Here is a 25678-nt window from a genome sequence, read left to right on the forward strand (position 1 = left end):
GCAGAGAAAGAGAAACAGAATTGGTCTCTGCTGGAAAGACTTCCTTCAGTCTTTGCATCTTGTCCAAAGATGCAGGCTTTAGGCAATGGGAAAACCAGTCCAGCCTTTTTCCTCTTTTCCCCAGGTCCATCTAGTCAGGCTGTTGGAATTGTTAGAAGTGAATAGTGCAAACAGCATCTCCTACTGCCATGTAGGAAGGCAGACCTCGTTCAAGTGACTCCTGCAACAAAGCACAAACAACTCCCATTAGTCCCAGCATTTTTATAGGGAATCTGCCCTTCCGGAGTATTTGAAACCAATTTTAGAGAACAAACCCAAACAGTCTCATCTGATAACCACATGAATCAAACCCTGTTCATGTGCGTTCAGTCTGTTTCACCAAAAGCCTCAACAGATATTCAGAGAGCACACGCTTGTACCCTGCGGGTGGTGTCCTGTTATACATGTACAGGTACAATACCAGGAGGCAGCAGCATGGACTAAGTCTGCCAAATCCTTGAACTTCATGACTTCTGTACAGAATTTTATCATGCAGACATCAGCTTTTCCTCCCCCAAAAGCATCAGCCTTAGTCTGTGATTAATGGGTGATCACAAAACTCTGTCCTATAGTAAGAAGTCAAGCTAATTTCAGTCCTTTCCTAGGGTCATGATTCATTGTCTCACTGTACCACAGACACATGTGTTTCAGGTTCTCCTCTCAGACAAGAAATACAAGGTTCACTGAGTAGTTACTAACACATTTCCTTCTCACATCCTCCTCCTCTTCCTGAAGCGGGTGCTTCTCCTGATTTGAGGAGCACTGGCATCAGCTGCATCAGTGCAGGAGTGCAAGGCAGACTGTGCAGCATTCTCTTCAGCTCCCATGCCCTGCAACATAAGCAGAGAGACTATCAACACCACGAGAACCAGCATCATCACAACAGAACCCCTTCAGCCATCTTTTCATTTAGGGAACTCAGCAAGATTTCCAGAATCTTCCATTTACCTTCCAAATGAAGCATGCGGACAACATCATCCTATTACCAATGTGTCAGCAAGCACAAAACACACCAAAGATTTCAGAGTGAAACTTACAGCCAACACTGGCATTTCTTCTTGCTTCAGCTACCAAACTAGAGCAATTCCTGCTGTAGTTTCTGTCTGGGTACAGCCACTCGTGCCTGCCACAAGTGATACATTAGCTGTCACTGCTGGAGCCAGAGCATCCCAAACAACACAGGTCTACACAAACTCTCAACTCTCATAAATTATACCCCTACCACGGATTTTTTCCTGAAAAGCATTAGGACAACCTGGATATAGCATTAGTAGCAGGAAAGGGAGGGAGCCTGGTGAAGGATGACACAGGACTGAGGTTGGCAGTAGAGCTGTTGGGCAGTGAAGAACTGCTGTGAGTGTTGGACCTACTGCTCATAGTTCAAACTACACTGAACATGGCCCAGACCCAGAAGTCAGAGCCAGAATAGAAAAATATCTGCTGGCTTTTACTATGGGAAAGTACTGATTCTTACCTGATTTAGTAAATCAGCATCTCTGTCTACAGGCTCATCACCAACTGTCCAATCCAACTGTACTCCTCTTAATTCATTCCCACAACTCTCTTCCTCAGACACTTCCTTCTCACTCTGCCACTCCTCTTCGTCACTCTCTTCATATTGCTTCCTGCTGGCTGACAGAGTCGTTGCCACTTTTGGAGGAGGCAGATTTGCTAGTACAGCTGGGAGTGTGAAGGCTGCTAGGAATCTGGCTTTCAGTAGGAGGTAAGCAGGGTTATCACCAAGTTTCTCCTGCACCAGTTCTCCAACAGCGTGCAAATCAACCCCGGTGCCCTCATCCCCCCTGAAGCCAGGAGGCAGAAGTGATGCTGCTTGCTCTTCCAGAGCTGCTTTCTGGAGAAGCAGATTTGCAAGGGCTCTTAAATTGCACAGAAAAGGTGGCAAATAAGGCAGCCTGGTCTGCAGGGATGGTACCTGGACACCCTGTTTCCCACTCAGCCACTCCTTCACCAGCCTCCCGTCTTCAAGGGAAATGAGGCCCAAGTCAACAACAGTCTTTTCTGCCCTGGAAGTGGCTGGCTGGGGTGCACTGTCAGCACACTGCACAGCTGGGGGCTTGGAGGCAATAGGTCTGTTTTTCAGTACTTGTGCAGCAGAGTTGCTTAGGGAGTTGTTATGAGGAGCTGGAACTCCTGGCTGGAGCACAAGTCCTTTTGTGATGATGCCTGGATTGGATGGTGATCCATTTGTTGTAATGGAATCATGGCTCTTTCCCAAGCTAGTGAGACTCGACACACGCTGGGAATCAGCTCCCTGAGTGCCTGCGGGTTGCTGTGTCTGGGGCAGCAGCACAGCATGCAGGGCTGGTGCATCGGGTGGAGGAGCAGTCTGAGCTGCAGGGGAGTCCGAAGCCTTGGAGCAGCCCTCTGAACATGCTGGTGTTGCCAGAGAAACACTGGCTGTGGTGCTTCCAGGACTTAAAGAGGTCATAGACAAGGTAACTGGGGAATGGTTGCCTGCCTTTCCCAAAGATGCTCCTTCTGCTACCTGGGCACTCGGGGCTTTTGTCTCTGTGCTGCTGGGGTGAGGTGCATCTGCTCCAGCTGGAAAAGGAGGCACTCCTAAGCTAGAGACATTGCCACTGGAAGTCACAGTTGCCTGACATGGATTTCTCACAGCAGCAGCTGGCAGTCCTTGGGGAACCCCCACCACAGTTTGTACAGCAGTGGGGAGCAAAGCCTGGGGGGCTATGACCCATGTGAAAGGCAGTATGCTGTTGGGAATCAAATGAGAACCAGTCTGTGGGGTTACAAGAGTCGACAAGAGACTGACAGGCCTCTGTTGTGGCACACTACTATTCAGCTCACGGGTAACTGGTGCGGAAAGAGGCAATTTGTTGGTGCCAGACTCAATGCCAACAGGCAGCACTGTGATCTGATGTGGCACAAAAGCTTGGTTTTGTAACACTACTGAAGCTGAGCTGCCTGCTAGGACCTGACCATTGCAGACTCCCTGATCTGGGGCCTTCTCTGCTGCAGCTGGATCCACGCCTGGAAAAATCCCTGCTTCAAGTCTACCTTCCAAAGCTTGTTCATTTTGTTCCTTATTGGACTGTAGTTCTGTTCCTTGTGAGGAACCAGGGCTTTCCCCACTTCCTGGCACTGATGAGGAATGGTTTTTAAGCACAACAGTGGTACAAGTTGAACCTGTAACAGAAGTAAATGCTGGCAGTGCAGCCGGTGCACACTGTACCTGGTTGTTGGTACAACCAACTGCTGCAGGTTTGCTCCCTGCTTGTGCAGAAGGAATGATTTGCTGTTGCGTGTGCTGGATTATCAGAGGTGCCGAAACCAGCATCTGTGGGGCAACAAACACTGTCCTCTGCACAGCCTTCTTAGCCCGGGACTCTCTGAGCCGCTTCTCTCTCAGCAATTCCGAGACAGTTTTAGGCTTACGCCTTTGCACTTGGGCTGGAAGAGCTGCCTGCGTGGCTGGGGTGCTGCTCTCAAAGACAGCAGCAGAAGTCTCCCTTCCTTTTGAGGTAAAAGGTCTCCTCACGGCATTCCTCGGGATGCCCCTTCGGGAGTTCCTCTGAACACAAGATTGTGATGAGCTGCCTGCAAAGGAGGGGAAATAAAGCAATACAGTGAAAAAGATTGAACAGTATTTTCAAAAGCCATTCCTTAGCTACTGAGCATCGAGTACCCTGCACAGGAAACAGCAGAATTCCTGTTTGTGAAAGATCCTACAACACTATAGTTTTCATGTAATCAAGCCCCATCCTGACATCCTTCAGATTAAATGTGATGCAGCAGCAAGCTCACCACTAGTTCAGTAATGATGTAACTTTCCCCAGAAATCACAGATGGGACAGGATGGCACCTTAACACTGCACCCAAGGAACTGTACTGCTCAGCACTACATGGGCACTTCACCCAGCTGGGGTGACAACAACAAACTGGGGTTGTGGTTAGTGCCAGCACCTTGACTCCAGTACAGTGCTGGAGAAAAGCTTAACAGTGATAGTCCACAGACCTGGTGGCCCATTAACACTGGTCCCCCAGCCCTTCGGTATCTTTTCCAGTCTTTACCAAAGGGTAACATATTTAGCCAATAACTGAAAGATCCAAGAGCTAGGAAAAATGAGCATGGCAATGTGGTTTTGTTCCAGAAAGTCTCCTTCAGTTTAATTGGTCATTAATGTACGGGTAATGGATTAAGGAAACGTTCTTGAACATCATAAATGTTCTGGCAGGTACCTGAGGAAGCGTCCATATTTTGGGAAGCCTGCAAAAAAAATTATATTAAATTATACTTCTGAGGTATGTAAAGATAATTAAAACAGCACAGACATGAATCAAACCCACATCTGCCAACATCCTATACACGCAGCCACAGAACCAGCACTTTATTATGCTTCTGAACCAACACAAACTGGTAACACACATGCACAAAGAGCTCTACTGGCCCCACAGTTCAAAAAACTCTGCTTTGGTCAAGATTTGAGAGGGAAAAGCTTAGAAACCATGCACAATACCTGCTGAGGCCCTGCATCAGCCCTAAGCAGCGCTAACTGCCTCGGCCTCCTCTCACGAATAACCTTCATACAGCCGTTGGTATCAATCTGAAAGAGCTGCAAGATGAGAACTTCATTAAAATTTGCCTGAGAACCAGAACGTTCTGACAGGGCCCGAGACAAAACATGATGGATGGGGGAGGCTTTATGTGCGAGGCTCTGGGGACATTCTTACACTTACAGAAAAAAGCCTTGACAGTATTAGATTTTGGGTGCAGATTTATTTAAGAAACATCATATGCAAGCATGAGGTCAGATTAATCCAGTAATTCAATTAAGAAACCAAGATAAACCATTATTTAAACACAGAAGATTGCTACTGTTTGAAAGCAGAAAATCCTCTTAAGACAGTAAAGCTCACCTGAATGAAAAGCGCAAACAGGGGCGTGCTCGTGAGATTGATCGATTTAATCTTCTCTCGAATATAGTCAGCTAGAAAAGAAGCCCAACATCGCAATCAGCTGGGCATTCCTTTGCAGGATGCCAGGAAGCAGCAGAGCACTATCCCTGCTGGGTCTCACTACCTTTTGTCTGATGAAAAGCCATCCTCCCAGTCTGCAGGCTGCAGGGCAGCAGAACGTCGCCCACCCAGGGTGTCACTGCCATCAGCAGCTTTCTGTCCAGGTTCATTCTTCTCAAGCGCTCTCTCTCCTGACGACACGTTTTCTCTGTGATGTCCTGCAGGCCCGGAAGCTTCTGGCCATCAGTACTAACTGCAGATGCTTTTGTTAGAATGGCAGCAGAAGGTTTTAGTATCTTTGATTGCTGTGCATGAAGAAATACACAGTTAAGAGTTCTAGTTAGGAAGGCTCTACCACAATCAGCCCCAGGACAAACCATTCACAGGGCAGTTCTGGAAAAAATTAGGAGCTTTTCCTCTTGGGACTACAACAGTGCAAGATGTGTGATTCTATCACAGCAAGTACAACCCGGCAATGCTCGTGGCACCGGAGCAGACAGGACAGAAAAGGCACTCACAAGTTTCCTCTGGAAGCATGTATTATTCCTCAGTATTCTTCTCACGTTCTCCAAGGTAACCCGCAGCACTTGCTTCCCACACCTGGAGGCCTTAATATGAAAACATACAAGATAAAAGGGAGGTAATCTCAGAAAATTCCTTGCACTGACCATACACAGAGGTACAAAAGTTTTCAACAAACCTGCTGGTTAAAGTACCTTATTCAATGAAATCAGCCTACCAAAGAGCAGACTTTTACTTTATCTTTTAGTCCTTGTGCATCTTCACAATACCAAATGTCTATGTCATAAAAACCTTTGTGTGAAGTAGCTACAAAACCCACACTGAGGGTCAGGATTTATCGGATGATTCTCACTGCATCTTTTAGCTTAACAGGACAAAGGAAAGAACAGGAAGAAGTCTGGAAAAGCCACTGACTCTTCCCTAAACTTCTACCAGTAAAGTAATGCTGTAAGACTGATTACACTAGATAAGTACTTACAACCCTCCCTTACCATAACCCCAGAACAGCCACTTCTGTAAATAAACTTGTCATCAGTGCAACTGGCTCCATAGTCTAGGGCATGTAAGTCAGAACAATATTGCTTACATGATCCTAAATAGCAATTTAGACACTTAATATTTTGCTAAGGAGCATCTTTCTGCAAATATGCTCCAGGAGTTTGCAGTGTTTCAGTACCTGACCTGGGCTGAAAACCAGCTCAGAATCAGAGAGAGATGTGTACGTTAATTCTTCCAAACCCTAAGCCAATACACCCTAGTGACCAGGGTGGAGACACACAAGTCACTGAACCATTCTGCCTTATGAAGACCTAAATAAAGTTCTGTTTCTGTGACCCCACGTGCAGAAAAAGCACAGCAATTTCCCAGGTAATGCACAGGAGGCAGCGCCAGATATTTCTGTTTAATTTACAGCTCAGTTTCCAACAGCACCTCCCGATGGCACAGTGAGAAAGCGGCCAAGCAGCACGAAAAAGATTTGCCGTCTGTCCTTCACTGCAGCAACTGCACTTCCCGGTCACTTCTGATCTAAACTCTGATCCCATCGAGAATGGGCTGAGAATCCCAGGATTCACCTTGCTTATTACTTCTGCTGGATTCCTCACAACGATGTCTGTGGAATGCGGACGTGCAATGCCCCTCAGGAGGGTGCTCAACTCTGATGATTGATTGGCAACTCTGTCCTTGTCTCCGTCACTCATTGTACTTGGAACTTCACTGCTACTGGGCTTTGTACTCGCAGGAAAGAAAAGGGATGGAGTTTGATAGGTTCCTTTGTTTGACTCCTGTGTATTTGTCTGTGTTGGTACCCACAAATCAATGTCGGGCAATGCGCACTCCTCCTTGGCTGTCGTCGTCTCCTCCTCTGAACTGTCTGACAAGTCCAGTTCTATGTCTTCACTGCTGGTCTCGGAAGAGCTGGAACTCTCTTCCACATGCCGGCGCTTTGTTGGTCTGGATCTTTTCTTCTCAGTGAGAAAAAGGACAGACAAATTTTAGCCAGTGTCCACCCTTCACTTGTTAAAGTTAAAAGCAAGTTCAAAAGTTTCACAGGGCAGTATCCTATCAGTAGCTTCCAAATGGACAGCTCTGCTTTACTTCTGCTAAGATTAACTAAATCCAGTGCAAGTTTAGAGAAGCTTAATTAAAGAGATGGGGCTGTGTCACAGCAGGAATTTGCACAATACCTTAGACCCAATCATGAGCTTCCACTTGCTCAGGCACTGGGAGCCAGTACGATGTGGCAACTCGGAAGCTATTTTACTCCAGTGACCTAAAAAAGATGCAGAGCAGAGCACACCTATTAGTGCAGAAAACTGAACAACAGGCCTTTTCAGTGCAGAACTTTATACATGTATTATGTGTTTCCTTGTATAAGAGACAGAGTTCCTATGTGAATGGATCTCAAAAACTTAATATCCAGTTGTGTTCTTCAGACTTTGTACTACTATACATTCAGCTCAAGTTAGAAACTAGTAGAAAATGAAGCAATGATGAAAACCCAAGCAGAACTACACCCTCCCTTGCAGCAGTAAGAGTGTTTAGAAGAAAGCTTAAACTGAATGTTGAAAAGCTTCTATTTGCTAATTAAAGTTGTCTTAGGGAAAATAAGACAACTCTTTCACAGGCTGTTTAGAGGGGAACTCGCCCTACTCAAAGCTCTGACACCTGGCTAACACACCTATACAACTGTACTACACAATCTCTCAACAACTGAATTTCCAGGAACAGAGCACACAATATAAGGGAGGCTGCAATCATCAGTACGATGTAGAGCCTGCTACTATCAACTGCAGGGCTTAAAATAAGAGAAGAAAATTCCTTAGTAATACTTACTTCTCGCAACTTCTGAAGATTAAGCCACAGAAACACTTACCCAGTCCATGCTTTTGAACCAGTTCAATTAGCTGCTCCTCTTCCTTCAAACTCCACTTGCCCTTCTTTACATCACAGTGCAATGCTTTTAAGTACCTCCAAAATGAAAACACTAAAGTAAGTAACATTCAGTCCTGCTTGTACAGTTCTGATCATCACTGCATACTCCAAGGCTGAACAAAACCAGCATTCCTAGTCAGATCTTTCCTTTTGTTAAGGGGTCCATCCGTACTCCCTTAATATAGCACAGCTACAATCTCTTTTGTTCCCAAAAATATCAGGCCACATGATTAAGAATGACAACAGGCAGCTGTAAATCGGGTCACTGGAATTAGGCCATACTGTACTCTGAGGCTCCTGAAGCTGGGTCCAAGGCTGACAATTGCTCAGCAGCTCACTGTTTGTGTTCTGTTACAGTCACTGAGTAGACCATTGTCACAGATCCACAGACGACACAGATGACAACCTTCCCTCCCCACATGCACTCATTCACGTTTAATGACCCCTTTGCTTATTTTGAGCAACATCCTTTCCAACTTCTGCTAACCCACAGGCAACTCCACAGACGGAGTTGCACAGCACAGGCAACAATAAACTTGAAAGCTCAGTTACCACATGGAACGTACCGGTCTCTGCACTGAGCATCACTCCTCCCTGGCACTTCTGTCCGAATTTTGTACCAGTCACGCTCTCCATACTTCTTAACTGCAGCCAACAGCATCTGTGTCAATCAGACATAGCAAGAGTTGAAATTCTTATCAGCAATAACCCTAATAGGCATGAGACAGAAGCAGTTGTGTTTGTTTCTACTGTGTTATAGAACTCTGAATAGACATGTTTAGGAACTTCTAAGCCTTCTTGACTTGTGAACGGTGCACCTCGGTCTGTTTTAGATTCCTTTGTGCCTCTCTTAAAGCTCACGTGTAAACAGCCATGCAACACCTCAGCAGTCTAACCCTCCCAATTGCCCTAGGCATCAGAGAACAGAGCTTACAGCATCTTCCTCTGGTGTCCAGGGTCCCTTCTTCAAACTGGGGTCCACGCTCTTTGTCCAGCGGTAAATCAGCTGAGCAGAATCTCTTCCTTCCATGTAATAAGCAACTAGAAATGCAAAGGTGTGTTTTAAAGTCTGATGCAAACAATGTTTCTTCATTAACTTACAACTGTGATATTTCCAAACACTGAGTTGACATAAAGTCTCAGCTTAAATACTTAAACAGTGTTCACAACAAGAATCAAAAGAGCATGGCATACACACTATTTGTAATGGCATTATCCACACTAGATACATGACAACCCAACAATCCATCTTGAAACAACACAGAACTAGTAAGTTTTGGCTCCAATATGTATCTGACAGGTTCAAGACACCAGGTGTTACTCACAGGCTTGGATTTAGGACCCCAGAGACTTGGTTACTATTCTCAACTGTATTCCTCACTTGTCACACAGCCTCTCACGCTGCTGAGGAAGAGGAGCAGCAGTACTGACCCCCTAGAATAGCTTCTGGGCACAGCACAGCACTGAAAACTGCCAAAACAGCTGGGCACAAATGAATGCTTTCTAGGGAAGAACTCTGATGATTTTGCTATCATCAGATATAAAATCAAAACTGACACAATCGGAGTGAATAACTCTGTCAGTTTCAACCAAATTTCAAAGACGGATAAAGGTTCCAAGAGATAATAAATTCTTGCTGATATAATGAAACTTCCACGCTGGCACAGGAAAAGCACATACCACTGTTCCCACCAAGGAGGAAGAGGGAAAACTCAACCATCCCCTTTCATTCATCTCCCCAGTGGGGAGGTTTATAAGTGTGTACATCTGTAGTTCCAGGTGAGTCACAGCACTGTTGTGCCTTGCTCTGCCCAGAATGTTAAGGTGAAAATGCAGAACTATGACTATCCTGGAAATGGAAACATTCATAGGAAATAAAACTTCATTAGTTCCTTGAATCAGAGCAGGCTGGGTGCTCCAGTGTGCAGAAACATCAAGACGTGAATGGAAAGCACTTTCACTTGTAGGTCACTTACTTTTCTTATATGGGATGTGACTTCCTACTCTCATTTCTTGAACAAGCTCTAAAAGCATCTGATCTTCACCTTTGGTCCACTCTTTTCTTTTCAGATCTTTATTATAGACTTGATACTTCTGCAAGCACTGGAAAGGTGTCCTGTTCGTCTTAATAGAAGGAAGAGAGATATGCAGGTAACTGGTTATTTATGAGGACAAAAAGCAAAAGGGAAAGGTTGAAGTATCAGACCTTTTTAGTACTGCTCTTGGTAATTTCTAAGAAAAGAATTAACAGTGAATTAACACCGTTAATGAGGCACAGTCCAGTCAGAATTAACTGACTTGTCACCTCCTGTTTGAGCTCAGAACCTTACCCCCAACTCCTGGGCTATAGCCTGCCAGTCCAGATAACCATGTTGAGCAGCTATCTTCTTTAGCCTCTCGATTTCCTCCTCAGTCCATTCCTTTTTGTTGATGCTTGGATGCTCCCAGTTTTGCCAAAACTTCCTCAGTTCTTCCGGACCACGTTGTCCATCAAACTAAAAGAAAGAGAAGAATCTGTTTTGTCTCATAGCTGGGACTGAAACACCCAGGCAGACAGGAACACAGATGCAAGGAATCTATTTTGCATTCCAGTTATAGTTTATTGTTAAGTTTTGCAGAACTAAAACATCAAATTAACAAGTTGAGATCATGGAGCAAGCAAACGAGACCAGGTCAGGTAATTGCCAAGGGAAGGGACACATGTATCAAAGGTAACAAAACTTGGTCTCTCAACTTACATGGATGTTTGAGATTTTCTCCCAGTCATGCTCATCGAATCTGTTTCCTAACAAGTCGCTTTCTGGGAGTTGGCTAAAGCAGAAGGTACAAAGAGAAAGAAAGAACACGATTCTTAGTAAAGAACTGTGGGGATGAGAGCTCTGCAGAGCCTGAACAGCACTTCATTCTTTGCAAGCCAATGCGAAGGAAGATTTCTGCAAATGTCACCTCTGGAAGTGCTCGAGAAAGGTGGGAATGTCAAGAGGAAAACTCCCAAGAACAGACTTTCATTTTCACCAAAAACATAAAAACATTTCTCACTTAATTGCCTCTATTTCTCGCTCCACTTCTTTGATTTGCTTCTCCAAGATCTGTTTCTCCATTTCAGTCTTGACTTTCTCCAGTTTCTGATTCCAATAACTCATCCTGTTCAAAGACATTTTGATCATTACTTATTATGACTGGATGGGAATAAAACAATGGCATCAGAAGACACAGGGCAATGCTGCTTTCTCCATCAGTATCATGCAAGTTTATTTCCACACTACACAAACTATTCTTGTTCTAGTTTTTCCCACACAGCACACTCATTATTCTATTTTTGCCCCTTCAATCCAAATCACTGACCCAGAACAGGTCTCAGATTAATCATTTTGGTATTTACAGAGAGAACCAATGGTTGCTGCAACAGCAACAAAGACTGTACCAGCACAGAGATCTCCAGCTGGGCACACCATTACAACTCACTGTGCATCACTGGTGCTCACAGGACATGCTGAGGGAAGGTGCAGACCCCACATATATCCTGTCTTTCCTTCATATATAATGTTCTCATCAAGAGAAAGATTTTTGCACAGTACTTACTTCAGTAACTTGGGCTGGAGCAGGCGCTGCAAGCGGTCACTGACTACTGATTTCTGCAGTAATGTCTTCTCCCTGCTCTTCCCTAAACCAGAGAACATAATTGAGCATTCAGACATCAGTGCAAAGCCACTGCCAAGAAAAAAAAGAGATCCACTGCATTCAATACCCCAGCTAAAGCATCCCCCAGGTCTCCAATAAGAGCTCCCTATCTAAATCACTAATATCACGCCTGACACAGGCAAGGCACAGTCTCTAGCTCAGTTTCAGTTCCATAGAGTTCAATAAAGATCAGCAATGAAGTGTTTGGAACCCTTTAGGGCTGCAAGTGTCCCTGGAACTGCTCTAATCTGAGCAGTGCCCTTGCATGATCTCATCTGGCTTTGGAGAGCTCACGGGGTTATTGCATCAGAACAAATGCAAATGAAGGAAGGGAGCTGTTAATCGTTCCCTGGAACAATTTCTGGAACATCCCATTTTACTTTTAACTGCCTTTTTTGTGAGTCAAGTATGAAACATCAGAACATTTAACTGCAAATGTGGGGGACTAACAATATGAACATATACATTTGTTATAGCTCTTAAGGAACAGTGAACAGCACATGGAGTTACTTACATTTTGCTGAAATCAGTTGTTCAAAGGATTTTATGCCCTGAGCTGCCTTTTCCTTGGCATCCTCATTGGCAGGAGGGCCCTAATGAAGATTACAAGGGTTATATATATACTGGAAGAGTCAGATACACATTAAAATTGCCTTTCCTTCTTAGAACTTAGCATGAATTGTTACAAAAGAGACTGGTAAGAAACTCAAACCTGTGCAAACTGTCACATTCAAACTGCAAAGTTACTTTCACTGACACTAGCTCAGATGCACCAGAAGACCTAAGAAACCAAACAGATACATGAAAGAAATAAATTTGTCTGTGCTTACACAGCACATAGCTCAGAGCCAGGCCTGCTTGTGTTAGCTGACCACTGAAGAAGCGTTTTGAACATGTATTACATGTTTGTACGTACTTCAGATGTGCTACCAACTTGGGTAGGATTTAACAGATGAATTACCAGGCAATGCTTGACTGTTGGGTTAATAGAAGAACAGTGACAGTTGACATCTCAGCTACAACTAAAAGTCAAGATCCCCTTTTGCTAACAACACTTTAAAAACACATGGAAAAAAAGTAGTGACATTTGCCACAGAAAACTCAGTTTCAAAGACAATGAAATTTCAACAGTACTTTAAGCAGCAGCATGGAATTGGACTGTGGAGATGAAAACAATCAATCACAGTTAAGTTGAAAATAAGAATGGTCAAGTGCCCATGGCTGGAATGTCTCTTCTCAGAACCTGCTTTCAGACATCACAGACATGGGCTGAACAAGTATTTCCAATAGAGAGTAAAGGACAAATGAGGAAAAAACAACATTTCAAAGCCAGTAGTGACATTCAGTTACGCAAGTAAAAGGTAACGCAGTTTTAACAGTTACAATTTATATCTACCATTGAAAGCCATATCAGTATGTAATCTAGTGATGTTTACTTACAATTCCTGTTGTTTTATCCTTAAAGTACGGCTTCATAAAATGACCCAAAAATATATTTGCTGGTAGATTTCTGCCATCTCCTGCCTTTGCTATTTTTGGACCTCCAAGCTCACACATGATCTCCTTCTGCAATACAAGAATTAAACAGTATCACTGTCTCCTTCAAATTCCTAATTTCAGAGAGCAGTGGCTAAGTCACCACAAACACCCCAGGCAGGGTCCAAACTCAATTTACACCAGGCTGTAAACCAGTGTATGTGTTAAATATGGCATTTGGAGCTTCCTAAGGTTGTACAGTGCACTGCAACTGATTAAGAAAAACACTAACTTGCTACAAGAAGCTAAAATATAAAATACCCAAGTGATGCATTTTTGGTGATAAGAGAGCATGGAAACATCAGTCAGAAAAGCCATTTGAAGGCCAGCGACACCCGTTTGAAGTGCCACGAAGAACAAGAACCTGGTTCTTGGCCAAGCCACCTGAGCACAAGAGACTGCAACTGGTGCAGTCAATTCCACTGGTACATATGGTGGTCTAGGAATGCCCTGGAAAGTTTTACTGGGCTTGATGTCAAGGCAAGATGGCAACCCAAAACAGCACAGGAATGAACATTTTACTCCTGTTCCACTCACCTGCTGCTCTTTGTTTTGTGCAAGGAGAAGCTCAACTTCCTCAATCTTTTCCTGGATGACTTCCTGGTATACATGGTTCATCTGCAGACAGGTTTCTGGATCCTGTGGCAAACTGCTTTCCATATCATCACCATCATCATCATCATCACTACTGTCATCTTCTCTTTCCATTTCCTTGGAGTAATTGAGGCATTTAAGGGAAGGAAAGGGAGAAAAATGCTTGCTTGAAAAGCAGGTATGTAACATAATTATTTCTGTAACTCATGAAATAAGAACAATCCTTTGTAAATAATTAAATTCAGTTGAGTTTTGCACATAGAATTAAAGGTCACAGGTCTTTAGTAACAAATAGCAATGAGAAAGTATCTTGGGTATTGGGTTTCACAATAACGAGCCAGAACTAGATGACTGGTTGCTGACAGGACAATGGGACCTTCCAAACCTAAAGTTCAGCCAGAGGACGAAGCGATGAAGACCAAGATGATGAAGAAAGGACCACCAGGGGTCCCAAAGACCACTGCCACGTTATTGTGCGCATGCAGAAGCGGCCGTGGATCTATGTAAAGCAATTCTCAGAAACCTAATTAATATGTATGACATTTACTGGAAACGTAATGAATACATATGCTAAGCAACAATATAATCACAGTCTGTTTGATGCTTGAATGAGACACATTAGGAGGAGAGATCCCCCGTGTCTCCCAGTGCTGCTTGTCAACTTCAGCTTTGCTGGCAAGTTCTTTGAATCACTCAATGCTCCTATTACCTTACAAAACTGATTTAAAAAGAACTGGAGGCACATAACTGCTTGTCTCTCCCTGGCAGTTTGAACTGAACTCTCCCAGGAGCGGGTTCCAGCCCAGCCCAGTGCCCGTTTGCCCTGTTCATTAGTTCAGCTGCTATCCGAACCAGATACAGACCTCCTGCAAACCAGGAGTACTTTACACTGGAGCTCTCCCAGCTGCTAAATCTGCTCAACCCTTCACATTTCCAGTTCATCTGTGTTTCTACTGAAGCAATTCATCCTTTGCTTGATTTATTGTACAAGCACAGCATACCTCAGGTACAAAGCAGTAAAAGACGGCTTGATCACAAACTGATGATTTCTTTCTGTGACCTCCCCAGAAGCCACTGTGTTTCCAGTGACAGAGATCAGCAAGAACTAGAGCAGTGAGGCCCCTGATCCCCTCATGTGTTTACATATGAACAGATCTCTTTCATGTGAATTACAAAGTCCTGGGCAGGAATAACTAAACCTCCATGTCTATTAATAATCCTTCCTGAGCTCCATTCAAGCCAGCTGCCTGGATTTCCCCAGCACAGAGCTCCCTTCAGTAGACAGATGGAGAGATACATGTAAAGAGAAAGCAGTTACCATTTCAGGATGAGAATCTGAGTCATCATCTTCATCATCATCTGTTAGACAACAAAAATACAGAAACACTGACTGCAGTGGGAGTACAAGAGGAAAGCTTCAAACCCAAACCTTTTCAATCAAAGCACATACAATAACACATTGTATCTCAGTCAAGACCACTGGAGTTTTTGGCTACTGGCAATATTGTCAATATATAACAAAATATATATATATATATATATTTTTTTTTTTTTAAGTAGGAAAAAAGCAGCTCCTGATCGCTACAATCAAGTTGCATTTTGGTGCTACACTTCATGGCACATTGCAGGCTCTACAGTATGCAGTCAAGTGAACATTCCAACCCAACAGAACCCATAAAGCACCTGACAGCCCTTCCACCCTCTTCAGGAACATCTGGGTTTGCATTCAGTGTGGCTACAGGCTTCTGACATACAGTATTCAGACTTGCATGATGGGGTCAATTCAAATACGGGTGGATGAAGAGACTGTGACAACCGGAGGTACCAAAACCCCAACTCTATCACTACCTCCTCTTTGAAAAATTAACTCGGGGAGGCACAGGCAGGGTGTGAAACAAGAGCTGCTCACACAGCAGTGCCTGCACTGCCACCCTGACAGCATAAAAACAGCTGCGGTTTAACTACGGACAGTATTTGGTGGGCTGCGTTTCATGAGTCAGCTCCTTACCACCCGCCCTGACTGGAAACCTCCACCAGCGGTTGGATGGGTGCTCAGCGCTCCCCGCTAGCCTGACCGGGGCTGCGCCGGTACAAAAAGCTCCTCCTGCTAAGGGCAGCACTAAGGAGACGCCTCGAGTCCGCCCACACCGGGCAGGAACGGCGCAGTCACCGGCCAGCGCCGCACCTCAGGAGCCGGAGCAGGGGAGGCAGGAGAGGGCCGAGCCCGCGCCGCGCCGTACCCGTGCCGGAGCTGCAGTCAGACACGTCCGCGCCGCTGGCGGCCCCGCCGGGCTCCAGGCTCCGCTCCAGCTGCTCGATCTCCCGCCGGATCTTCTCCCGCTCCGCGTTCAGGTCCAGGGCCCCGGCCGCGGGGCTGCTGCGGGGCCCGGCCGCGCCCGGCCCGCGGGACATGGCGGCTCTGCGGCCTCGGGCCTGGCCCGCAATCACCGCCACTCACCGCGGTCAGCTGAGCCCGTCCGCACGTGATACCGCGCAGCCAATGGAGCGCACCGCCGATGCCGCGGAGGGGCGGGGATGGTGGCACGTGGACGGGAGAGGGCAGCCCCGGGTCCCCGCTCCCCGCCCCGGGCCCGCAGTGACCGGACACCGGCTGCGCCGCCGCCGCCTTTAATGGCTCCGCAACACCCGTCACACAGCGGCCGGGACGAGCGTTACAGCCCGCACCCGGAGCCTGAGCCCTCCCGCGCTGCACGAACCCCTCCCGACCCCTTCTCCCTCCGTGGCAATGGAACAGTCCGGATGGGGACAGAACGGCAGCGGGAGTTCCAGCCAAACCCGAGTGCTCTGTGGGGTCCCAGCGGGAAGTCGGGGTGCAGGGGAAGCAGGACCCGCAGCCCCAACCCAGAGGCACATACTCTTGTCCATTTGGGCTTTAGGACTCCAGTGGCAGCAGCACCAACAGCTCTGTGTATCACAATGAGGCCAAGTATCAAAACCAGAGTTTTTGGGAATGGTTTCCGTCCTGTTCCAGTCACTGTCCATCTTGGGACACTTCCGAAATCCTGTCTATGGATGTGAGGAGATCGGCGACAAGCTGCAGTGACTCTGCTCCAGAGACCAGCTGCCTGCAAGGAGGGGGGGACACAGCGTTAAGAGGGAGAGGGTGAAGCAGGCGCCAGGCCAGTTGTTTTTACTCGGGTACTGTGATTTTCTCAGAAGCAGTTTATCTGGACTGAAGACTGTGGTTCTTGAGGTACAGGAGCCTTGAAGAAGCGTAGGAGACCTACAGAGCCTCTATAATGGTTTGACATTAAGTAAAAAAGTAAGACTTGCATGTTCCAGTCTTTTTTATTACCTAAACTTGGAGGAAAACATGTTGCGGGTGAGTAAGAACATGGAGCAGCTGATAACATACGAGATGTAAGAACCCAAGTTGCAATCCAGAAAGGAAAGCCCCTGGGGACATTTAGCTGTGACCTCTGGATGGTGTTAGGAAGTCATCATAAAACAACTCACCTGATGGAAGCCTGAGAGTTGGTTATGACAGTGAGAAGGTTCTGCAGGGCAGCATCCGCGTTCTGCCTCACTGTGGCCAGACTCGCTGCCTGGCCCAACCTCAAGGCTTCGTTCTCCGACTTGTAATTCTTGAGCTGAACCTGGGGAGGGAGCAGAGAGACTTCACCTCAAAACCGTAGAGCTCGCACAGGTAATAATCCCCAGCTAAAGCAGCTAAAGAACACGTTCACAGTTTATTAGGTATAACCAACAACAGATCCCGTAACCAGACCACCTGGAGAGGCTCCTCCCAGCTCTGGAGAGCAGCCTCCCACAGGAAACTGAGCTGGAATCACATACGGCACATCCACAGCAGCATGCCCTCAAGCCTGCTTCCTTCACAGACCCAACCAGGAGCCAGTGCTGGAAGCAGGGATGGAAGCTGCCACCGATGTGTTGACACCTCATCTAATGCCATACGGGCTCTGCCAAACTCCCTGCCATATCTCTCTGGCTTTGAGAGCACTGCTTCCCACCTGCAGTAACGCGTTCTCCTGTTTCAGTTTTGTAGCACTGTTCTCCGCTTTAACAGCCCGTTTCTGAAATAGAACGGAGATCATTTATCCCACAGCAACGTGTTTAGGATGCAACAGGCAGTTTAAGCTACATGGGAATGCCAGATTCCAGCACAGAACTCTGTTTGGGATGCACCACCCCGTGTTCTAAATGCATTAGAAGGGAAAGTGCCCCAGACACGTCTGAGCAGCTGCCTCCTCTGCACCCTCCCAGTTTTCCTTTTTGATATCTTTCAGTGCCACCCATCACTTCTGGATGTGAAATTACTACTATATTTGGGGAAACAGTAGTTGGTATAAATAAGCAGCAGGAGAAGCAGCTCCCTCCCCTAGCTCACATGGAAGGTGCTTTCGGAAGGCTGCAAAAGAGCTGCTGAAGTTGTTGATGAATCCAGAAACAGGACTTATACAAAAACCGCCCTTATTTTAGGTAACAAAAGTTCTTGACTGGGACACGGTGTTGTTGTGGGGGGAAAGTCCGAGCCCACATCAGAGCTGCTCAGTGCTCACATGGGGGATGGGATCACTCCATCTTCCCTCATGCTCCCAGGGAAGGAAAAGAGAACTACACAGCTCTGACTGCAAGATGCCTCTGCAAGGACCACCACTCACAGTCATCAGCTGGAGGTTCTGTTCCACATGCTGCACCATCGCTTCCAAATCCTGTGCTTCTTTTTCCTCTTTGATTTTGTTTTCCTCAAGCTTTTTTTCAAGCTTCCTGACCCTTAAAAGAGACAACATTCAGTGAGCACCTGCAGCATTAAATACTTTCAGAAGAAAATGCTTTTCAGAAGAAAACAGAGAAGGAATAAGAAGCTCATTCTTTCCTGTTTAAGAGCAATGAAGACTTCCCACAGAACTACACTTCTAGGGGGTGGCTCAGGGGATTTCTGTGTTCCACAGACATTAGCATTAGTGGGACCCATCCAGAGGAAAGGCCTTATAGAAAATAATCAGCCAAAGAGTGTAATTCTGAAACAGTTACCCCATCACCAGGGAAGCACCAGGTGCCTCACTGCAAGGAGCAGCAGAGGATTCAGATGGGAACTTAAGGAACCCTTAAACACCACCCTACCTTGTCACCAGGTTGTTTAACCTCAGGAAAATCAAGGCTCCCAGTATCAAAGTGGTCACCAGCAAAAATGAAAAACACTTTTCTTGTTTTAAATGGCAGAGATTAAGATTATTTTGTTATTTTGAAGCTTTATGAAATGCCTCTTGTCAAGGCCTACCCTCATTGTTGCAAAGCACCTAAACTGCATGAAGTGTAAGCCATACACACACTCCTCAGCAGTCAGTTTGCTACTCACTTTCCAAGCCTTTTTCAAGATGAAAATCAGGTTAAAAAGCTTTTTAAACAAATAGCACAGATTTCAGCTACATTCTTCCTCTTTAAAGATGGTGACTGTCTCCACCAAGAACCTCTTTTAAGACAACTCCTTATCTATGTGGTTACTTTCCCCCACACTGTGGCTTACGCACTTGTCTGCTTGAGTTTCAGAGAAAATCTGAAGCTTGTTGATCTTGCTTCTCAAAGTGGCATTCTCTTCCTTCAGCTATGAAAAGAAAAACCCTCATTAGAAAAGAGGGTGCTGTTTCCCAGCACTACCAACACTCCAAAGCCAGTACCACAAAAAATACCCAGCTTCAACTCTAGTGCCGGGGGGTTTTGCACTTTCTATGACACTCAAGCTTACTTTCACACCTTGTTTTGCCCTCTTGAAGCCACTTAACCACACTGACCCTGTGCGGCACTGAGCCACCAGGACAGGTATGAGTAATCAAACACCGTTAATTCTAAATGACCTCAAAGGGTATTAACTCTAAACTAACAGGACCTCAAAGGGCAGGAGCATGAGGAAGTCACCTGTTGCCAAAAGCTGTGGGACCGCCGCGGCCCCGTGGGGCGGGATGGGGCGGGCGGGCAGGCGGGCGGGGAGGGGGGAGCCGTGCCCGGACCCGCGGCGGGGCTGCCCGGGCACTGACTCGGGTCCCGCTGCCCCGCAGGTGCGGGCTGGCGGGCGGCCGGAGCTACAGCGGCGGCGGCGCCTACCCCAGCGTGTCGCTGACCTGCCCGCTGCCCGGCGTGCCCAAGGCGGTGTTCGCGGCGGCCGAGGGCCGGGAGCGGTTCGAGACGCGGGTGTCGGTGCTGGAGAACGGGCTGCGTGTCGCGTCCCAGAACAAGTTCGGGCAGTTCTGCACCGTGGGCCGTGAGTACGGGCGGAGCGGGGGCAATGGGGCCCGGGCGGAGGAGGGACGCGATGGGGCTGTGAAAGTGCCACTGACTCTTTCTCTTCTTAACGCTAGTTCTGGTAAACTCGGGATCAAGACATGAAGCGAAATACCTCAGTGGCATCGCCCACTTCCTGGAAAAGCTGGCCTTCTCCGTGAGTCCTGTACCGGGCCCGGCGGGGTCTGTGAGGGGCGCTGTAAATGTGCACAGCTTGAGCAGCACCAGGGTCTGATCTGCTGCCATGGGTGGTGGCAGCATGCCTAGTTAGTTATTGGGACTGCAGATGTATTTTGAAGGTCCATTGTGCTTTCACCTTCACGGTTAGTGGGTGTAAAATAGAACCGTGGAATGGTTTGGGTTGGAGGACCCCTAAAGCTCATCCAGTCCCAACCCCTGCCACAGGCAGGGACACCTTCCACTAGAGCAGGTTGCTCCAAGCCCCTGTGTCCAACCTGGCCTTGAACACTGCCAGGGATGGGGCAGCCACAGCTTCTCTGAGCACCCTGTGCCAGCGCCTCAACACCCTCACAGTCCAAGATGAGCCTTGTTCTGGGCTGCCCTGAAGGTGTATGAACAGTTACTGCTTTACTAACTCATAGCGTTGCTGTTTTCTTTCTTAGTCCACAGCTCAGTTTGGCAGCAAAGATGAAATTCTCCTCACCTTAGAAAAGCACGGGGGCATCTGTGACTGCCAGGCATCGAGGTATGACTCTCCTCCATGCTCCATCACCTGAGTAGCTCTAACACTGACAGTGCCTTGAGGTGTCTGTTCTGGTGTGTGGCAGTAAAAGCGGCTTCTTGTTTGGAAGGAGCAGAAATCCATTGTGGTGGCTGTGCAGAAACTACAAAAGTGAACCTGAGAGGGGTATAAAAGTCTGTAGGCAAAGCATGACCTAGACTGGATGTCCCAGCACCCTCTCCAGCCAGACCTCAGCAGTGTCCAGGGCTGGACACCACTTCCCTGGGGAGATTATTCCAATGACTGGTAGTTCTCACTGTGAAAAATTTTCCTTTTGTGTCCGGTTGGAATCTTCCCCAGGAATAACTTCTCAGTGACCTCTCAATGCAGAACCCAGCTTTGTGTTGCAGGGACACCATCATGTATGCTGTTTCTGCCGAGGCCCGAGGCCTGGACACAGTGGTCAACTTGCTGGCTGATGTAGCACTCCGGCCCAGGCTGTCAGGTGAGGGAAGAGGAGTCTCTGCCTCAACAGAACAGACTCCCAGTGCATAACTTGCTGTTAATCTTCATGAGATTGTGCTCATCAAGAAGTTATGCAGAGATCAGGGATTTTGCGTGGTGGTTGTGATGTGTGATCTCTTCTTTCCCTCGTATTACAGATGAGGAAATTGAGATGACTCGAGCAGCAATTCGATTTGAGCTCGAAGACTTGAACATGAGACCTGATCCAGAGCCTCTCCTCACAGAAATGATCCATGCGGTAAAACACCCATTCCATCTTCCATGCAGCCCCTGTATGAGACATACTGCGTTCTCCTTTTCTGTTACTAAATTACATTTCAGTGGTGGGGAGGGAGAATTTTATTGTCCCTCCACTTTGAAATCCTCCATTCTACCCACATGAAAGATTTTAACCTAAACTGCAATTATCTGTCACTTGTCTTTGTTGACATGGGTGACAACATGTCACCGAGTTGTGCTGACATTAGTGAAATGATGCTCAGCCCCTCCCCTCTTACATGTCTCAAACAGACAAGCATCATTCTAAAGCAGGAAGGTTTAGATGGACGGATTGAAGTAGTATTTGTTACTTTAGTGTATCTGTTTGCCTTTAGGCAGCCTACAGAGACAATACAGTTGGACTGAACAGGTTCTGCCCAGTGGAAAACACAGACAAAATTGGCCGGGACGTTCTGCATTCCTACCTGAGGAACTACTACACACCGGACAGGATGGTGCTGGCCGGGGTGGGAATCGAGCACGAGCAGCTGGTGGAGTGTGCCAGGAAGCATGTGCTGGGAGTGGAGCCGGCGTGGGGCAGCAGCCAGGCCAGGGATGTGGACAGATCCGTGGCGCAGTACACAGGAGGCATTGTCAAGGTGAAAGGAAGGTGGAGGTGGTGTCGTGCCTCGTCCTGTCTGTTGGAGAGGCAGATTTGGACCTGAGGTGGTTTCTCCATAGATTTTGATTTTAATATCTGAGGGACAGGTTGATTATTGGGAGCACATCAAGCTGGATGCAGTGGAGGTGAAAATCAGTCCTGATAATCTGTCTGCCCTTCCCACAGGTTGAAAAAGATATGTCAGATGTGAGCCTGGGCCCTACTCCCATCCCAGAGCTTACCCACATCATGATTGGGTTAGAAAGCTGCTCATTTTTAGTAAGTATTAACCTAAAATCCCTTGTTCTGTGCTTGAGGAATCCCAGAATACTCTCTCATTATGCAAGCACTGGCACTCTTCCTGCTGATGCTGCACGTACAGACAAGCAGCATTTCACTGACAGTTTGAAGAAGGCACTGACCTTGAAGTTCCTCTTGTGCCATGTCTCTTTGTCCCTCTTTACTCACCCCAGACTCTCAGGAGCTCTGCTTTTAACTGACTGAACTTCTTGTTGGCATTCAGGAGGAAGATTTCATTCCCTTTGCAGTATTGAACATGATGATGGGAGGCGGAGGTTCTTTTTCAGCTGGAGGGCCTGGCAAGGGCATGTTCACCCGACTGTATCTTAATGTGCTCAACAGGTTGGTTTGCCTTTCTCTTTAAGGTTTAGCAGAAACAGTCTTCTAGCAGGTGGCCTGGAATCCTGTCACCCTCCACTAGCCCAGTCCGTCCTTTCACTAGGGAATAGTAACAGAATTGGCAGTAGGTACCAGTGATACAGCTCCGTGGTGTTCTGGGCTTGGTCTCAAGGGTGCAAACGAAGAGCAGGAAGTAGATAGCACGTGCAAGAATCCTCAGAGGCAGGAACTGACCAGTCCCATTGGCATTGCTGAGAACCCTGACAAGGCACTAGGAGGGGTCTCCCTGTCCATGTTGGTTTAATTTTTACATTTAAATTCTTGTTTTTATTTTTTTTAATACTGTTTCTATGCTCCCAGGCACCACTGGATGTACAACGCGACCTCTTACCACCACAGTTACGAGGATACAGGTCTCCTGTGTATACATGCCAGTGCAGACCCAAAACAGGTACACAGCACTGTATTCAAAAACCTGTTACCAGACCCACTTATTACCAGACAGCAACGTTCTAATCTTCTTTCAATTATCTGCATTCCTAGGTTCGCGAGATGGTGGAAATCATCACAAGAGAATTCATTCTCATGGCAGGAGCTGTAGGAGAGGTGAGCAGCCCAGTGTCTGCACTTGGCAGATGGTCTTGGAGCTGAAATAGTACATTGCACTGGCCGGGCTAGAATGGAGTTTTGTAGATAAGCATGTCTGTATTTCTGTAAAACAGTATGGTAACTTCAGCAGCACATTCAAAGAGGAAGGTGTTTGCAAAACTGTTTCTTACACAGTACCTTGTGCTAGAGCACTGGCCAGGCTTTTGGAAACATCCGTTTGTATTTGCTGCTCACTGACAGGTAGAACTGGAGCGAGCGAAGACGCAGCTGAAGTCCATGCTCATGATGAACCTTGAGTCTCGGCCGGTTATCTTTGAGGATGTGGGCAGGCAAGTGCTGGCAACAAACACAAGGAAGCTACCTCACGAGCTGTGTGCCCTCATCAGTGAGTAGACAATGCTTTTCCTCAACTGAACTGTAGGTACAGTCAGCATTGCGCAACTTACACTCTTGCAGCACAGATGAGTTGCTTTGGGAAGCTGGGGGGGCATAAATACTTCAGATACATATTTCAAACTGATCTCAACTGCTTACAAGCTAGCACAATGCTTATTTTTGTCAGAAGGAAGGAAAAACCAAGCAGGGTAGAGAAGCTCCAGAGTTGGTGATTGATTTTCTGAGCATCAATCACTTCATAAAGCATCTTTATAAAGCTTCATGCTCTTCAGAATGTAGTTGTCACACCTCTGGCTTTGTTTTTTTTCTTGCAGGTCAAGTGAAATCTACTGATATCAAGAGAGTGGTCACTAAGATGCTCCACAAAAAGCCAGCTGTGGCTGCCCTGGGTGACTTGACAGATCTGCCCACCTACGAGCACATCCAGGCAGCGCTCTCCAGCGGGGACGGGCGGCTCCCACGGGTGTACCGGCTCTTCCGATAGACCCTGCACGTGCCAGAGCCGCTGCCTTTTGATATGGTTTTGAGATGATAATATTGCTGCAAACCACTTCCCCTCTCTCCCCCAGTCTTTCCAGGCAGACTCTGCAAACATGGAGCTATGCTGCAGCTGAAATAAACTGCTTCAGAGCACTGGGCTCTGAAGAGCTCGGTACCTTGGGCTTAAAGGCCCACCCTGGCTCTGGATGAGTACTTTGACCCTCTGAGTAGGTTACAAGAGAGGATGGGTGTATACAGCCTTCTCTTGGCACTGGGGAGAACACTGCAAGCCAAAATGTCCATCATTACAACTGAAAGCATGTATCTGAGCAGAAGTCACTGCTGTGTGTTACCACTAAACCATACCAGCAGCAGAAGCAGAGCGGGCACGCTGGAGGCCCTGGTGTGTGCCCTTGTTGAGGAATGGGGTGGCATGGTAAGAGCTTGGCTTCTGTATCTGAGTTAAAAGAATATTTTTAGCTGCTACCAAGGTGAACAAAGACTTGGTCAGACTGAATTAAGAGAATACAGGTTATTATCTACGTGAAGTTAGGCGACAAGTTTCCTGCAGTCCAGGTTTTGTTACAAGCATCCTGGATCCATTTCTTCAGCGTAATTTACCAGCTGCAGTACTACTAGAATTCACGTTTGGAAATAACAGTCATTTTAGTAGAGCTCAGAGAAAAGTAGACCTATGGCATAACACTTACTCTAGGATAAAAGTGATCCTGTTCTTCAGGTTTTTCACTTGTAAGTGAGCTATGCTCAAGAACAAGGGTTCTTTTACTCCAGAGATAGTGTATTAACAAAGTTCATTCTTAAAGGAGTTGCTGCTACTGTATCTGAAACTTGTACCTACTTCTTCATTGTCAGTCAGATGAACTTAAGGCCTTGCAAAGAGAGAACACAATTATCAGTCTTGCAGCAGAGATGTAGCTCAGCTAAGAGCAGAGATCAACACAATACCATGTAGAAAGCTGATGCTCTTGAAATTGGCTGGCACTGTTACAGAAAAACATGAAGTGCCATGCATGTGACACTGAAGAAATGGAGACCCAAAAGAGAGGACTAAAACATTTGATTTACACAATTCCCCTAACGTACGTGCTTAAAACTGTAGACAGCTGCAGTGCAGCACTTCACTGGCTAGGTGTGTATTGGGAGGAGCAATCAAACTGGGAGCAGAACACTGAAGCAGCTATTGCCTGCTTTATCCCCATACCTTTCCTCGTGCAACTAGAAGAAAATGTTGCATCGCTTCTTGTGGAACCCACAGTGTGGAAATCCCATTCAGTTGTTGTGTATGTATGTTTGTAAGAAAATAAAAGAGAACTTGACATGGAGTAGTGAGAGTTCTGAAACACGTTAGTTAATGGCTGGGTTTCATGAACTGGCAGGTGAAATGTGTTTTGTCTGTTCAATGCAAG

The 25678-nt window shown here is 46.7% G+C and overlaps 3 protein-coding genes across 4 annotated transcripts; 1 reads left to right on the forward strand and 2 right to left on the reverse strand.

The window, feature by feature from the left end:
- Positions 1-17: 17 nt before the first annotated feature.
- On the reverse strand, positions 18-16236 carry SNAPC4 (small nuclear RNA activating complex polypeptide 4). Of its 2 annotated transcripts, none has more exons than XR_008972134.1 (23): positions 16041-16236; positions 15119-15159; positions 13744-13917; positions 13111-13236; positions 12185-12263; positions 11572-11653; positions 11029-11133; positions 10728-10800; positions 10320-10484; positions 9966-10113; positions 8924-9030; positions 8556-8650; positions 7931-8025; positions 7242-7327; positions 6630-7019; positions 5553-5642; positions 5099-5339; positions 4936-5006; positions 4536-4631; positions 4258-4285; positions 1514-3615; positions 671-869; positions 18-220 (listed from the first exon to the last, which is right to left on the reverse strand). XR_008972134.1 is itself a non-coding variant. In XM_057409092.1 (23 exons), the coding sequence occupies exons 1-22, from the start codon at positions 16210-16212 to the stop codon at positions 750-752; spliced, it is 4686 nt and encodes a 1561-aa protein (XP_057265075.1). In that variant the 5' UTR covers positions 16213-16236; the 3' UTR covers positions 18-220; positions 739-749. The 2 variants fall into 2 exon arrangements, 1 of the variants encoding a protein (XP_057265075.1); XM_057409092.1 differs by having other exon boundaries at positions 739-869.
- Positions 16237-16512: 276 nt separating this feature from the next.
- On the reverse strand, positions 16513-19423 carry ENTR1 (endosome associated trafficking regulator 1). The gene is made up of 5 exons (XM_057409138.1): positions 19314-19423; positions 18444-18555; positions 17793-17855; positions 17278-17417; positions 16513-16886 (listed from the first exon to the last, which is right to left on the reverse strand). Exons 2-5 carry the CDS (start codon positions 18480-18482, stop codon positions 16793-16795), a joined length of 336 nt encoding a protein of 111 aa, XP_057265121.1. The 5' UTR covers positions 18483-18555; positions 19314-19423; the 3' UTR covers positions 16513-16792.
- Positions 19092-24949, forward strand: PMPCA (peptidase, mitochondrial processing subunit alpha). Its single transcript, XM_057408945.1, has 13 exons — positions 19092-19098; positions 19712-20041; positions 20139-20218; positions 20685-20767; positions 21154-21248; positions 21406-21506; positions 21862-22125; positions 22314-22406; positions 22651-22769; positions 23127-23217; positions 23310-23372; positions 23616-23760; positions 24086-24949. Exons 1-13 carry the CDS (start codon positions 19092-19094, stop codon positions 24253-24255), a joined length of 1641 nt encoding a protein of 546 aa, XP_057264928.1. The 3' UTR covers positions 24256-24949.
- The last annotated feature ends 729 nt before the right edge of the window (positions 24950-25678 follow it).

The sequence above is a fragment of the Pezoporus wallicus genome, unplaced genomic scaffold (assembly GCF_028554395.1).
Source record: "Pezoporus wallicus isolate ANWC-B61680 ecotype Strahan unplaced genomic scaffold, APGP_CSIRO_Pwel_v1 contig_8341, whole genome shotgun sequence".
NCBI classification, from domain to species: domain Eukaryota; kingdom Metazoa; phylum Chordata; class Aves; order Psittaciformes; family Psittacidae; genus Pezoporus; species Pezoporus wallicus.

What these genes read in the sequence shown, in the direction of transcription:
- SNAPC4 (XM_057409092.1), bottom strand. Translation starts at nt 16,212, where the DNA reads ATGTCCCGCGGGCCGGGCGCGGCCGGGCCCCGCAGCAGCCCCGCGGCC. An exon ending in AGGATAAAACAACAGGAATT is followed by an intron (nt 12,264 to 13,110) that starts GTAAGTAAACAT and finishes AATCTTCATTAG; the next exon opens with GGCCCTCCTGCCAATGAGGA. An exon ending in CTATAGCCCAGGAGTTGGGG is followed by an intron (nt 10,114 to 10,319) that starts GTAAGGTTCTGA and finishes CCTTCTATTAAG; the next exon opens with ACGAACAGGACACCTTTCCA.
- ENTR1 (XM_057409138.1), bottom strand. Translation starts at nt 18,482, where the DNA reads ATGGTGCAGCATGTGGAACAGAACCTCCAGCTGATGACT. An exon ending in AGGAGAACGCGTTACTGCAG is followed by an intron (nt 17,418 to 17,792) that starts GTGGGAAGCAGT and finishes CTCCCTCCCCAG; the next exon opens with GTTCAGCTCAAGAATTACAA. An exon ending in AACTCTCAGGCTTCCATCAG is followed by an intron (nt 16,887 to 17,277) that starts GTGAGTTGTTTT and finishes CCCTCCTTGCAG; the next exon opens with GCAGCTGGTCTCTGGAGCAG.
- PMPCA (XM_057408945.1), top strand. An exon ending in TGTGACTGCCAGGCATCGAG is followed by an intron (nt 20,768 to 21,153) that starts GTATGACTCTCC and finishes TTTGTGTTGCAG; the next exon opens with GGACACCATCATGTATGCTG. An exon ending in CCAGTGCAGACCCAAAACAG is followed by an intron (nt 23,218 to 23,309) that starts GTACACAGCACT and finishes CTGCATTCCTAG; the next exon opens with GTTCGCGAGATGGTGGAAAT.